The sequence below is a fragment of the Medicago truncatula genome, chromosome 3, assembly GCF_003473485.1.
Source record: "Medicago truncatula cultivar Jemalong A17 chromosome 3, MtrunA17r5.0-ANR, whole genome shotgun sequence".
NCBI classification, from domain to species: Eukaryota; Viridiplantae; Streptophyta; class Magnoliopsida; order Fabales; family Fabaceae; genus Medicago; species Medicago truncatula.
Window position 1 is genome coordinate 8,812,605 of NC_053044.1, and position 15,040 is coordinate 8,827,644.

General features: G+C 32.0%; 2 protein-coding genes across 2 annotated transcripts; one reads left to right on the top strand and one right to left on the bottom strand.

Moving 5' to 3' along the window:
* Positions 1–292: 292 nt before the first annotated feature.
* Positions 293–2,183, top strand: LOC11424687 (putative F-box/FBD/LRR-repeat protein At1g78760). Its single transcript, XM_024778667.1, has 4 exons — positions 293–814; positions 1,254–1,391; positions 1,478–1,588; positions 2,070–2,183. The coding sequence occupies exons 1-4, from the start codon at positions 293–295 to the stop codon at positions 2,181–2,183; spliced, it is 885 nt and encodes a 294-aa protein (XP_024634435.1).
* A 5,179-nt stretch (positions 2,184–7,362) lies between these two features.
* Positions 7,363–9,213, bottom strand: LOC11446012 (spermidine hydroxycinnamoyl transferase). Its single transcript, XM_003598989.4, has one exon. The coding sequence runs from the start codon at positions 9,158–9,160 to the stop codon at positions 7,805–7,807; it is 1,356 nt and encodes a 451-aa protein (XP_003599037.1). The 5' UTR covers positions 9,161–9,213; the 3' UTR covers positions 7,363–7,804.
* Positions 9,214–15,040: the final 5,827 nt, after the last annotated feature.

Consider the following 15,040-nt stretch of genomic DNA (forward strand, 5'->3'; position numbering starts at 1 on the left):
ATGTTTTGATTCTTTGGCAATTTTGGACCCACAAGACAAAAAATAAATAAAAATTTGACATGTGGCACCTCACTTAGGGTGCCACGTCAACGTTGACCGAGTCAACAATGGACTGGGGGTCCAATACTGCCAAAGAATCAAAACAGAGGAGACTGTTTTGTATTTAAATTAGTTAGGGGTCTATAACCGCAACTTTTGAAAAAATAGGGGTTCAAAAGTGCAATTAAGCCTTTATTATATTGAGAGGCTCAAAAGCCTCGTCTCGTTTACGCTACACCCCAAAGGAGAAGAAATGCAGCGACAGAAACGGAGACGGAGAAGTTCAAAAGCATCATTGACAGTGGCGGATAAGATGAGCAGGTTACCTGATAATGTTCTTCACTACATCCTCTCTCTTGTATCCACCAAAGAAGCAGTTGCTACAAGCATTCTTTCAAAGAGATGGAATAATCTTTGGCTCTCTCTTCCCAATATCGATTTCAACAACATCAAAATCGATAACATTGAATCTAATTCAAGATTTAACGATTCTGTTTACTCTGTTTTAGTCTCTCGAGACACTGCTATCGGCGGTTCTCATTTCATCAACCGTTTCTGCCTCGACGTTCAATTCTGTAACCCTCATCTTGAGTATAAGCGCAGTTATCCCAATGTTGTCAAATGGATTAACCTTGTTGTTCAACGCAGACTAAAGTATCTTCGTCTCAATCTCCGTTTGAGTTATGATGATGATGATCTCCATCTCGACGTAGATGATTATGATAATAGCTACTTACCAAAATTGCCTATTACAATCTTCACCTGCAGAACCCTTGTTAGTCTTGACCTCCATCGCTTCTCTGTCAAGGGCTTTTTTTTTTTTCCATTGGATTTGGATTTCCATCACTCAAAACCCTTTGGTTGAGAGCAATTAAATTCGCTACAAAACGAGATTTTATCTTGCTTCTATTTGGATGTCCAGTTCTTGAGGATCTAAAATTATTTCGTATATACTTGCGTCGTGGTGATGACTCTGTTGCCATTCAACATTTTAAAACCTTAAGCTCATGCTTACCCAAATTGATTAGAGCAGATATCACTCAACGTGTGTGTTACCGTTTTCTGCTGAAAGCACTTTCTACTTCTAACTCTCTGCGCTTAGATACATTCAAGTTGTACCGCAGCGTCTACCAGGTCCGTTTTATTATTATGAATACAATGCTGATTTATTTTCTTTTTCTTTCGGAAATTTTACCCTAATTTGTTACTGTCAGGTTGGTCAGCCTCAGCCCCCATATGATGATATTCCTATCTTTCAAAATTTGACCAACTTGGAGCTCTGCAATAGGTGGCGTTTGGTAGTACAAGTTCTCCACCACTGCCCTAAGCTTCAAAATCTCAAACTTTACACGGTTTGTTGAGTTTAAGAATCATACTCTGTTATCTTTTCTTAACAAAAAAGCTTTATGTTTTGTTTTATTTTGTGTACAATAAACAGGGGTCATATGCTGCAAAGAGAAATGAAGATGATCAAGAAAATTGGGTGGAACCAGAATTTGTTCCACAATGCCTTTTATCACACCTTAGAACTTGCACTCTTCAGTTCTTTGTAATCCGACGTAAACGAATGATAGCAAAATATATTTTGAAGAATGCAAATTTTTTACAATGCATGACAATCTTGAGTGAATGTGAAAAAAGCATATTGTCCGAATTCCCGAAAGCCTCTGCAACATGTCAACTTTTAGTTAATGCTAACATATAGACTATGTAAGTAGTAGTTTCTCTATTATGCCTGTTATTTATTATAGATCAACTCTTATCCATTTTCTGGGTACTTGTATGCGAAATTCAGATTTAATGCATAACCACAGGGAAGGACGCACACACGAAGAATAAATTAGTAGTTGTTTTCTAAAAGAAATTCATGTCTTTCTTTTGAATCCATATAATGTTTTGATAGCGCTATGAAGGACTTAGATCTAAATGATCTTTTTGAAGATTTAGTTTTGCTGTCATAGGTTACCAGGTAGTTTAGTAGTCAGGAAAAGGTGCTTAAAATTTACTGCCCGGCAAAATTTTGTAATTAGATGACTTGTGATTTGCGAGATGCTTACGATTGGGATATTAAGAACCAATGTGTTAGATTAAGGGCTGTGACTGTGATCTGGGCTACAAAATCAAGGTTTGTGATGTTTCTGTGATTGCAACATGACCATTATTGAGGTCGCATTTGACCGCAATTCTACGCAATAGAAAGGATTGCGAGACAACTACGACAACAGTTTAAAACCTTGTTAGGAGCCTATGATTAGGCCTTCAACTTTTTAGCACTTTTGAAGAAAATAAAAAGGACAAAAAGTGTTTAGTTTTCTTCCAATGCTTTTGCCCCAAAGATTGAAACAAATCTTTCAATCTGGCAAGTTTATTTGGCATAATAGACCATTCTTTCCTTTCTCTTGTTTGCTTGGATCTAGTTGGAACTGACAAAAAGATTTGTTTGACGATTCAAATTCTTTTGTTCACTTGATAAATTCATTGAGTTTATCTTTAAAAGCATTAGTTGTTGCACCAGATGATTCAGATTCTTTTGCTCGCTTGATAAATTCATTGAGTTCTCTGCTCACTTGACTTGCTTAATACTTGTTTTATTCCTTTCTTCTGTGCAGCTTTAGCTGGTGGTGATTTCAACAGAGAAATATTTTGTTTTTCTCAATGATATTACATTTCAATGATGTGAAGATGTTGCCCAATGAAGGATTCACAAGCCATGCAAGGAATAAACATCTTAACGGTGCTTCAAACGTTTAGAGTAATGATATTTGTACAACCATTTGATGATGTAAGACCCGGATATTTTATCTTACCTCGATGGTAAAGTAACATATCTTATTTTGACATAAAATAATTTATATCTTAGAGTATTTAAGTGATAGCATCTATTTATAATTTTTTTTCGATATTTAGTCTAGTTAAAATTAAAATTTAACGAATGCCCTATTTTAGTTTAACGTATTTTGGAAATAAAGAAATGCTAGGGTTAAGATGATTAATTTTATTAGACAATGAGAAGATGGCACCTAGGTAACCAAGAGAATATATATGTATAAGTTCTGTTATAGATTTTTAAGGCAATGACTATGATATGCAATGACTATGATGCCTATTATTTAGGAAGAGATATTGACTTGTTTGTACCACGTACTAATTCTTGATGTACGATGTACATGCATATGGCTGATTTCCATTTAGTAATTTTGTTATCTAATAATAGGAAATTAAATGTTACTAAAAGAAAATAAAAAGGGGACACGTTCTTGAGTTCTGAATAAGTAGTGCGTGTATTTGGAAGTAAATTGTATAAAAGATATGAAATAGTACATATGTGTGATTTGGAGGAACTAACTTCCTAACTAACTTTCTACTATAGTTACCACTAAGTAACTCTAATTTATTCTCACTGTATTAAAATAGCAACTTCCATTCCTAGTTGACATAGAGTCCCACTTTCTTCTATTCCACATTCTAGTTCCACTTTTTGGAGAAGGAGTTAATAGAGGGATTATTATTTATAACATTTCTCCATTATTCATTCACCGTTTCCACGATCAGTAACATGAAAAATTTGTGTTTCGTGGGACACTATTGCAGGATAGACCACCCACAAAACAAGAGAAGCTTTGAATAAAAGACGTGTCTTCAACGACAGTGGTTGAAGTTCTAAACAGAACGACGATGGTGGGAGACTGGAGTAGAGGAGATTTATCATGGGGAGGTGACAGTGAGCGGATAGATAGGAGGCGACGGTGGAGAAAAATTTGTCGCTAGAGGAATCTCAATGGTGAGAGAGAGCACCAAAGGGAGGTGAGAGACATGGTAGTTGATGGTCAGATTAGGCAAGTATACCAATCGTTTACCAAGTAATGAAGTGATAAGTAGAATATAGTATCCACAGGGATTATCGTTTCGTACAAACAATTCATGTTACTTATTTTAAGTTGATGATATAAAATACAAGAGATAAGAGTTAGAGATTGCAATTTTTTTTTTCTTCTGTTAGCAACATAGCAAATTACCTATTTTGGTTGCATAAAAGTAAGCAGTGGTTAGGACTCTTTGAATCCCCCCCTATTTATTTTGTTGGATATTAAATAACATTCATGTCACGTTTAATTATCTTAAATAGACTATGCAACTGATGAGGTCCTTGTGACGTTCCTACCTAGTCGGTTGTCAAGTTGTACCCGCTGGTCGCACGGTGATCCTTACGTGCAGGATCTTGCTAATTCAAAGGTAATTGAAACATAGACTTTATACTAGCATTCCTAAATTTTCAAAGGCAAGATGGTCACACTAAGGTTATACGCGCGCTATGGTATTGGGTTATTAATCCTATAGGATTCTGCCACCTTCATAAGGATTATTAGTGTAGGGTCTGGCTAGTGTTCCTAAAGGTTCTCCCATCTATGAATCTTAGGACACTCATAGCACACTCTCATTCTCCCTTTGATAGTTCTATAAATGGACAGCCCTATCAGCGTCAACCTTACCAAGAGGTCGAGGAGATTGGTCTCACTAGGATCGATTCACTCCCTTTGGTACTTGTTTCCCTAATAATAATCCTTCAAAAAAAAGTATTATAATAATAATAGAAAAAAACTTGAATTAGAAAATACATTCGTGCAAGTCACCTGCAAAATATTTGGATGTGTTTGGTTGTGAGAAGAAAGTGAAAAGAGAGAAATGGGTGAGAGAGTATGAGAAGAGAGAAATAGATAAGAAATAGAGTAGATTTGATAGCTTGTTTGGTATAAGAGAAAGAAGAGAGAAATAGAAGAGAAAGAAATATTATTGTTTTTTGAAAAGACAAAAATATCCTTAAATAAAAACAACATATAATTTATGATTTATTAATTTGTTTTGAGTGGGGATTGACTCCAAGATTAAGTTTGGTTACTTACTCCAAATCTTAGCTTTTAATTTTATTATCAATTGATGGCTTGGATTGAATAATAATAAGTGATATGGTAGACTTTAATTTTCTTATGTATTAGAGTTAACACTCATCCCCTCAAAATAGTAAAACAATTAATTACTTTTACTTGATTTTTTTTTTTTTGGATCAAACTTGATTGTTTTTTCTATTCTCCTCCCTTTTCTTTTTTATACGCGTTAGAGAAACTTTTTTGTAAAGATCCTGAACCAGAAAAGTTGAGGATTGTGCATCATATACTGAAAATGCTAGATATCAATAATGATTTTATAAGAAAGATTCAAGAATGACATGGCACAATAATCACCTTTAGATTTCAGTCTCATTTATTAATCTTTCATAAAAAAAAAAATACATAACACCCACTACCCCCATGATTTCTGGCCAGGCTGAGATTTTATTGGCTAACATTAATTTCAAGACTATTTCTTGATAAAATTTAAGGGTGATTATTTTGCCATATCATTCTTAAAATTTTCTTGATAAAATCTTTCTTGATATATAACATTGCTCCATCTAATACTCACACTTAGGCTCTGTTTGGTAAAAAGAAGCTATAAGTTAGCTGATAGCTGATAAGCTAGCTGATAGCTGAAAAGCTAGCTGATAGCTGATAGCTTATAGCTGAAAAGCTTGCTTATTAAAAATAATGTGTTTGGTAAAATTAGCTGTTGAAGTGGCTGATAAGTATAAAATGACATAAAAGGACATGTTTTTTTTTTTTAATATACATATAGACACACACATTTTTTTTTATAATGTATTTATTTTTTAATATTTTTAATTATAGTTAAATATTTTTTTGGTCCCTATAAATATTCAAATTTTTGGCCTTAGTCTCCATAAAAAAATTCTTCGACCTTTAATCCTAAAAAAAAATTCACTAACAATTTTGATCTCTGCTTTATGAGTTCCAAAAATAAGAGAAATGTGGAAACAAAATGTGAGGTAGAATATATAAAATTTTACAACGTACAATAGACTAGTTATTTTTTCCTTTAAAAAAAAATAGGCTAGTTATTTTTTGTGTGGTGTACGGCAGGTTAGTTATAACAAAATATAAAGCATTTCCATAAAATATATATATATATATATATAAAGTGCTCCTTAAAAAAAATGACATTTTATTTAAGGGAAAAAATGGGGCGGTTATAAAGATGAACATGGGTACTTGTTTAATTAAAAAAATAATTAATTAAATTAATAGGGTTAAAGTTGGAAGAAAATATAAAAAGCTACCAGCTATAAGCTAAAAAGCTATTTGATATAGCTTTTCAAAAAACGCTATAAGCTCATGAAAAAAGCTTGTTACCAAACACGTCACGTTTTCTTCTAACGAGCTTATAAGCTAATCCAACAAGCTATAAGCTAGCTTTTTTGTGTTACCAAACACAGCCTTACATCTTTACATAAAAATAAAAAAATAAAAAAAAACATTTAGTCACAAGAATACGACGAAGATAAAAAAATAAAAATCACAAACCAAAACATGTGTAAGAATTGAATACTTAATTATTTCAAAGTTTAATTTAAATTGATAATGGAAAAATTACAATGATTGCTTTTCTACCATGCCTTGTTTTAAAAAAAAAAAAATAGTTATCTTTTCTGTTCACGGTACCCCTTGTCCTGTTTTTTGATAAGCCTTTACCAAAAAAATTTCTTATGTGTATGAAAAAAAATAAAGAGAGAAGAATAAAAAAAAACAACCAATTAAAACTCATTAATTGTTTTACCATTTTGAAGTGATGAGTGTTAACTCCAATAGAGAAAAAAATTAAAGTCTACTACTACCTCCGTCCCTAATTATAAGACCCTTTTGAGAATTTTTTTTGTCCCTTTTTATAAGACCCCTTTGCTATTTCCAACTACATTAATTATTTCTTTACATACATGCCCCTATTAATTATACATCTTTTTCTTCAATCAACAATAAATAGCATGTTGAAAACATAAAACATCTCTCTCTTAAAGGATAAAACTGTAAAAACAATACTAATTACAAACATATTTAATACAAATATTCACTATCTTAATTCCCGTTATTTTTTCAAAAGGACCCTATAATTAAGGACGGAGGTAGTATATCACTTATTATTATTATTATCCAAGCCATCAATTGATAATAGAATTAAAGGCAAAGATTTAGAGTAAGTAACCAAACTTACTCTTGGAGTCAAAATATCCCTCCTCATTTGTTTTTGTACAAATTAAATTAATTTATTAGTTTGATCAAATTAAATTTTTTTAATTGATTAAATTACTAATATATTTTAATTCGATTTAACAAACTTAATTAATTTATTTCCAAATAAAAAAACTTAGTTAAATCAATTGGATTTAGCTTATTATATATTTTTCAAACGTTGTTGCTTAGCAGCTAACTCAGCCCATGTTTTTTTTTTTTTTTTAAATAAAATTAGTATGCGTTGTAACTTGTAAAATGTCTAGCATAAGTACGTACATGTGAATTACAGTACCCCCAATGTGAAATTGGGGTGGACATGACCGTAAATTGCTCTCTCCACTTCACTTTCTCTCATTTTCTTCGCATGATTGAGAAGAAGTAAAAATGTGGTAGGGTCCATCTGTTTTTATTCTCTCCTCACAAATTCTTTGCTATTCAAACAGGAGAAATATGATACTTCTCTTCTCTTTCTCTCTTCACTAACTCTCTCTTCTTTAATTCTCTGAACAACTTTTCCTTCAAAAAAAAAGTAACATCATCTCTGGGTGTTTCACATAATCACAGCGAGTCATCGTGATTTTATTATCTTTACACCAAACTTGCACAAAATGATTTGATAAATGGTAGTACATAACAAAGACACCTCATATATCCCCATAGAAGAACTTCTTAAAAAGCTCTAAAAGTGCAATCTGAAAATGCAAACACACAAGAACAGATCCATCTCCATCAGGACTATGAAGAATCACTGCCCTATCATGTGGAGACACAAAAGCTAATCCAAAATAAACAGGCTTCCCCCATCCAAAATCAGCTTCGTAAATAGGCATACTCATCCAACTAGTAAAATTAAAATTTGGATTTCCAAAATATGGAATATTTTCTCCTACACCACCCATAAACAATTTCCTTGCATCATCCAAATGTTCAAAACCCCTAATAACATCAATTTGTGACCTTATAAACTCATCACTTACTAACTCAGTTGCTTCCCTTATCATTTGTGCAACATAACCTAAAGGCTTTGATGTGATTTCTCCAACATACCCTATTGCTGCTGTTTGTGTCAAAGCATTCCCAAAATAGTTCTTTGGAAGAGGTGGAACCAATCTTGTTCTAATATCAGCATTGAATCTAACTACACTTTCTTGATTCTCTTCAAGCTCACGTGCCCTAGAAGCACATTTCCATATATGTGCACTAATTGCTTCGTATCTACTAAATGGCCTTGACCCTTTATTCTTGATTGCAAGAATGTCATTTTCATTTGCTTTTTTCTTCAACTTATCAACTTGTTCCGGCGAAAGTCGCAACAATGTTGCTGAAGTTTTCTTCTTTTTTTCTTCACTTGTGTCTTTTCTTCCTAGAATGAGTGGTAGTGGCTTCAACTCCTTGTGTTCAAACCGTACCAATGGCGTGTGTGAGAATTTGAGTATTGTTCTATCTAAAAAGGGTAACTCATTTACCTCAAGGGTTTCTCCTCTTGCTATTTTGGCCCATGAGTTGATGAGTCTAATGGCTCCAAGTCCATCTGATAAAGGGTGAGAATAAGCAATACCAATTGCAAGACCTTCATCTTTGTTTTGAAATCTTGTGAGTTGAACCACAAACAATGGAATATCTTCCACTGGTTGATTGTAATCTATTATTGGAACAAGCTCCATGGTTGAATCAGAAGGTGAAAAATCACCATAATCATGAATTGTTTTTGTGGTTTCAGCTTCAAGCAAAATAGCACCTTTTGCATTGAGATTCAACTCTATTCTACCACCTTCTTTGTAACAATAACGACCAGCTACAGGATAGTAGTAAACTAGGATTTTGCTGAGTGAATTCTTTAGGGTTTCTATGGCTTTATCTGTGTTTTGTTTTGATTTGTAAATATAAATGGTTTGTGTGTGGCGGAGCTTTACCACTTGGTCTATATCAGAAAGCCATAAACAACCTTGTGGAGTTGCATCTTCTGGAATCACGGTGTGAGAAGCAATAATGGTTACCATTTTTTTAAGATATGGTGCAAAGTTTTACTTTGAATATGACAATGGCAATAACATTTATTTATAGGCAATTTCTATGGTACACTCGATAATTTTGAGTGTCCCGGTACACCCATGTATTTAAATGAATAGTTTAATGATTTATTTTCTTTAAAAAAAATATTTTCTATCATTTATAATTATAATAATTATATTTTATTTTTCAAAAGTGTCGGCAAAGCAAAATTCAAATTTTTTTAATTTTTATTACTCATAATAGTGAATATTGATTAGTTTTTTTCAATATAATGTTAAAATATTTAGTATAATTCTTATAAAAAATGAAATGATGTTTTTTCTTATGGGATATTATTTTCTAAAATATAAAATTCGATAAATATCTCTTTATCACATAAAAATTATCGTTAACTTATAGATTTATGAAATAGGTGTACTGGTACACCTTAATTGACGGGTGTACCGTAGAAACTCCCTTATTTATATAATAAGCCAAGTTTTGTTGGTGATATGTTTGTGATAATATGAAAAGAAAATAAAATAATAAAACGAGGTATTATATAAGTGTTGAAAAATAAATAAAATAATAAAACGAGGTACTTATATAAGTGTTGAAAAATTATAGATGTATACGTTGTACTCCGTCTTTATATATAAGTATTTGTTTGATTAAAAATAAAAAAGGATAATCTGATGCACTAAAGTTCTCGCATACGCAAGGTTCGGGAAAAAGTTCCATTATTTTTAGTGTATTGTACGCAGCCTCACCTTGATTTTACATAAGAGGTTGTTTGATTAAAAAGATGTTATTAAATATTAGCCGATTTAAAAATTATTAGTTACATTTTTTTTCTTTCTTAAATATACCTTTAATTAATACTATTGTTAACTTATTTTAAAATATGAAAATTCAAATTTAATACCCATACAAACAAATGATAATTTAATTGCACAAACTAAATACATTAATTGCACTAACAAATTTTCTTAAAAAACGGAAAAAAGCAAAGGGATTTATATATAAGAACAAATAGAGTAAAAAAAAAGGAAAATACTTAAGCCAATGAAAAATATCATAACAAAAATATCACCAAGGCGTATTATTGCTATGCAATTAAAATTTAAAGAAGTGTAACTAAAAAATAAAAAGTAAACAAATAAATTATGCAATTAAAACTTACGAAAAAATTTTAGATGCAATTCTTGTTAGAGAAATAACATTTTCCAATTTCACTCCCCCACCATCCCTTTTCTGACGAGCATGTGATGTGATTGATTTCACAGCAGTTCGGGACGAGATCGTGCAAAAAACTATGTGTATACTCCCTTCGTTCTATATTCTATTATTAAATTGTCTATGTAAATGCATTCGACTTAATTATCTCTGCACACTCTTAGTTTTTTATTTTATTATACTAATGCTAGTAGTATCTTGCACGTCTCAAATATGAAGACTTGCACCGACTCCTGTGAAAGCACCACTCAATTTATATAAACCATGCAGGTCACATGTGTCCATGACAGCAACTGAGAGGTTCAAAGTCAAAGCACATTCTACAATGAGTCATAAAATATGACTGAAATTGTTCTTTTCACTTAAGATATTGCTATTTCACATCATAAAATTATCTAAGAAACTCTTTAGTCCTAGTTCTTTAATCCTAGTGAAGTCTTCAAATGTCTCCTACTAGAAAAAAAACAAGCATATATGATAAATATGTGTTGGTAGGAATAAAAAATAGATTATTTGGCTAAAAGAGAAAAACTTCATCCAATTAATTATATACAAAAAGAATGTTAACCAATGCTCTAAAGACATTGATTAAGTATCTAAAACAAATAAGTTTTTATGAAAAGTGGTGTAATCATTGCTTGATCAAAAGTAACATATTATATTTTTAAAACAAAATTTCTATTTGAAGATTTATTAACCATTACTCTTAGAGTACTCGTTAACAAAACTCTTATATATACCACTTATTTGAAGAAAAGATGATACACCACTTAATTTTTTTGTTGATGCGGCAATTAACCATCGGTGCGGCAGTTAACTACTGTTAGGGGCGAGCGGCAGCTAACTCTCCCTTGAAGTACTGCCTTGGAATTAATTATATAATTTTGCGGTGGTCGAAAGATTTTCGTTGAATATGACAATGGCAAGGGTGGAGTTTAGCATGGGAAAAAGGCTAGTTTTTCCCATCATGGGAAAGCTTTTTTCTAACCATTAGATCTAGTGAAGAACACGTCTTTATCATGGACTGTCAGTATTATATCTAACCACCCATCTTCCTCCTTTCCCCACCACCATTTCACCTTGATATGATGTGAAGAAATTGAAGTTTTATTATTGATCCCTGACATAGTTTTGACTGGAAAAATGTCGTGGCATATTTGGCTTCATAATTGAGCATAAGAATTGTAATTTTTGGCACTAGATTGGCCACAGTGAAAACTTAAAAGACCATGTTTATGACCTATCCTTTTGGAACTGTACTTTTAAGTTTCAAAGAAATTTATGTCTTTAGTTTCAGTTTCTATCATGCAAGAGTGACATAGGTGTTGTATTGTGCACAATATGCACCACCACCGATCTAATGGTGCACACTTCACATTGAATAAAATCAGAACCATGCTCTGATGCATGAGGGAGAGACAGCGGTAGTGATGATGGTGAAAGGGAGAATAAGTAGCGTGGTATGCAGTTTGAATCAAAAGGAGCTTGTGGAGCTTGTTTTGATAGCTAAACAGAACATGAACAGATCCGGTGATTTGGTGGTGGAGCAAGGAGGAAGATGAGTGGTTAGATATAATACTGACAGTCCATGATAAAGACGTGTTCTTTACTAAATCTAATGGTCAGAAAAAACTTTCCCATGGTGGAAAAAATTAGTCTTTCCCATGCTAAACTCCACCTAGTATTACTTATATAAAAAGGCAAGTTCTTGTTGGTGTATTAAATATGAGTAAGATATCCCACATTTGATCTTAAAGTAGATACTGAAACCCTTTACTCAAAAAATATTGAAAGTCCATACATTTAAATAATAGCTTAAGAAAACAAAAAAGAAGAAAGTAGATGTGATATACGAGATATGTTGGTGATAATACGAAGGAAAAAAAATATAAAATAAACTGATGTATTAATAAAGTGTCGAAAAGTTATGGGTGCAAATATCATTTCAATACAAAGAATATTGTATCACGGATTTCCAATTGCTCTCCCATTAGTTGCATCAAAGATTCAAAGCTACCAAGATATGAACGACTCCACTTACCAGCATTAAGTTGCACAGTTTTCTTAAAAAATAAGGCTAAATTGCTTTTTTATCCCTTAACTATTTAATTAATATTGATTTGGTCTCCTAACGTTTCTTCTATTAAAACTAATAGAAATAACTAAATGTGGTAACAAAGATAAATTTAAAGGACCAAAATAAATCAAAATATAGTTAAGGGACCAAACCGATACCAAATAAATAGTTAAGGGATCAAAAAGACTATTTATCCAAAAATAAAAGTTGTCTGTAAGAGTTAATTAGGTTCACTTACCTTAAATAACATTTTTTGTTTGAAATTCATGTTGTGTGCAAGTGTGAGTTATATGTCCCACATCGGATAAAAGAGTAAAGGATGAATATCTTATAAGTAAGAGAACCCATAAACGTAATGCCTTAAGGTTTTGGGTAAGAGTGTGGTGTCTCTCTCACAAGTGAGTGCAGTTGTTCTAGCCTCGATGTGGACGCTCCCCTGAGCTCCTAGTGATCCAACTGTGGTATCAGAGCCCGGTTCGACAAAGGCAGCCGATCCGTTTGCGCAGAGAGCAACAACGGCGATACAAGCAGTGTCGGTCCGTTTGCGGAGAAACCAGCAACGGCGATACAAGCAAGTAAGAGCTTCCGCTTGAATCGGTCCGTTTGTGGAGAAACTAGCAACGGCGATACAAGCAGTGTCGATCAGTTTGCGGAGAAACCAACAACGGTGATACAAGCAAGTAAGAGCTTCCGCTTGAAGGGGGAGATCGATGCATTGATGGACTCACACTTGAGGGGGGTGTTGTGTGGTGTCTCTCTTGCTTGTGGGGTTGTTTTAGCCTCGATGTGGACGGTCCCACGAACTCCCCTCAATGACCTAACAATTCGTAGATGAAATAAAAGAAAAAATATAAAGTAATTTTTATTTTATTCTCTTTTAGATTAATTTTCTTATCTTTCAATTTTTAAAATTTTGAATTGAATTATCTATTTTAATTTTTTGGGGTTTTTGTTTTACTTCTTAATTAGTGTTTCTTTAAAAGGGATAGTTCCTTTCACTTTTTAAACGTAATTGTTGAATTGGAAATTGATTTTTAGTCATTCTTTTAGAAAGGGAAATTATTTACGGAAAGAAATTTTGGAGATTTATATGTCAAGGAAATCAGAGGTTTTTTTTTATTTACTATATTTACTTGGAAGAAAAATAAATGTTGTCTTAAATAATGTGACAGGATGTGATAATAAATTTTCAGTACTGCATCGAATCATATCATTAGATGTTGCCTTAAATGATTTTCTATTTGTAACCAAAAAAATGATTTTCTATTTACATGTTATCTATTCTGTCTTTTTTTTTTTTGACAAACAATGTTATCTATTATGTCTTTGTTTGGTGGCTCCAATTCACACCAACAAACACTTTCTTCTCAAACCCTAATATGACATCCCTCGATTTGGCCTACCCAAGTTATAGACAAGCTAGGCTTTTGTCTAAGACCTCAAAATATATATTTTTCTTTTTACCTATTATACACAAATTCTCATATTTATTTATGGAGCTAAAATTTTCAAGAGAAATGATATAAGTGAAAAATGATACACCAATTGATATACTTAATTATATAAAAATATTTTATTCGTTTTAAAATGTGTATATTGCTTATAGAATAATATTAACTATTCATATAATTGTTGTGTCCGTCGAAAAAAGTTTTTCAAATCAATGTTAATAATATTTTATTTAAGATCAACAACATGAAAACAAAGATGAAATGAATTTGTTTTACCGTCGATTGAAAAATAGTTGTTAAATGAAACAGATTACAATAATTTAATGAATAATTTTGCATCTAAGAAAGTTAAAAAATTGAAATTTTTAATAAAAATATTACTTTCGTAAAACAAATACTATTAAGAGAAGTGTCAAAACCTCTTATAAACTAGGGATTATTGGTACACATGCTTGAGATTCCAAACCTATTTATAGAAGTGTCAAAACAAACTATCGGACTTGTTTATTGTTTAAAATCGGTTCAAACCCAATTTAATTATTTACTCTAAAAAACTACATTGAACCCGGCCTTATACGGGCCACGGGCTAAATGGTTTGGTCCTTCTTTATTTTATTTTTTTGAAAATTATAAAATGGTCAACAAAATTTAGTACAAGCCTTATTTTTTATTGATAAAAAAAATATAATTAAAAATTAAAAGAATTCATAGCTGTTGTATAATGACAACCATAGTTTGACACTATTCTTGTTTTATGGTCAATTGAAGTTGGTTGATGTGGAATACATGTTGGATACTATGTGAGAAAAAATAGTAGAAAGAGAGTGAGTCTATAGAATAGGGTGCATTGGATGAAGGTGATGGAGTTTTCTATGTTCTTGTTTTTCTAAGTTTTGAAGGGTTTGACTTTGATGATATGAAGGTGACGAGGGTTTGAGCTTTTTGGGTTTATGTTGTCTCTGTTCTTCTTAATTTAATTTTTTCATTTTGTCATTAATTATCTAATTTTTAAAAATATTAATTAAAAAGTTACATACGTGGCGGCCAACTCATGTCAATGACGTGCCACATTATATGCATTGATTGGGTTAAAATTGGACAAAATGACTACTATTGTAAAAGGG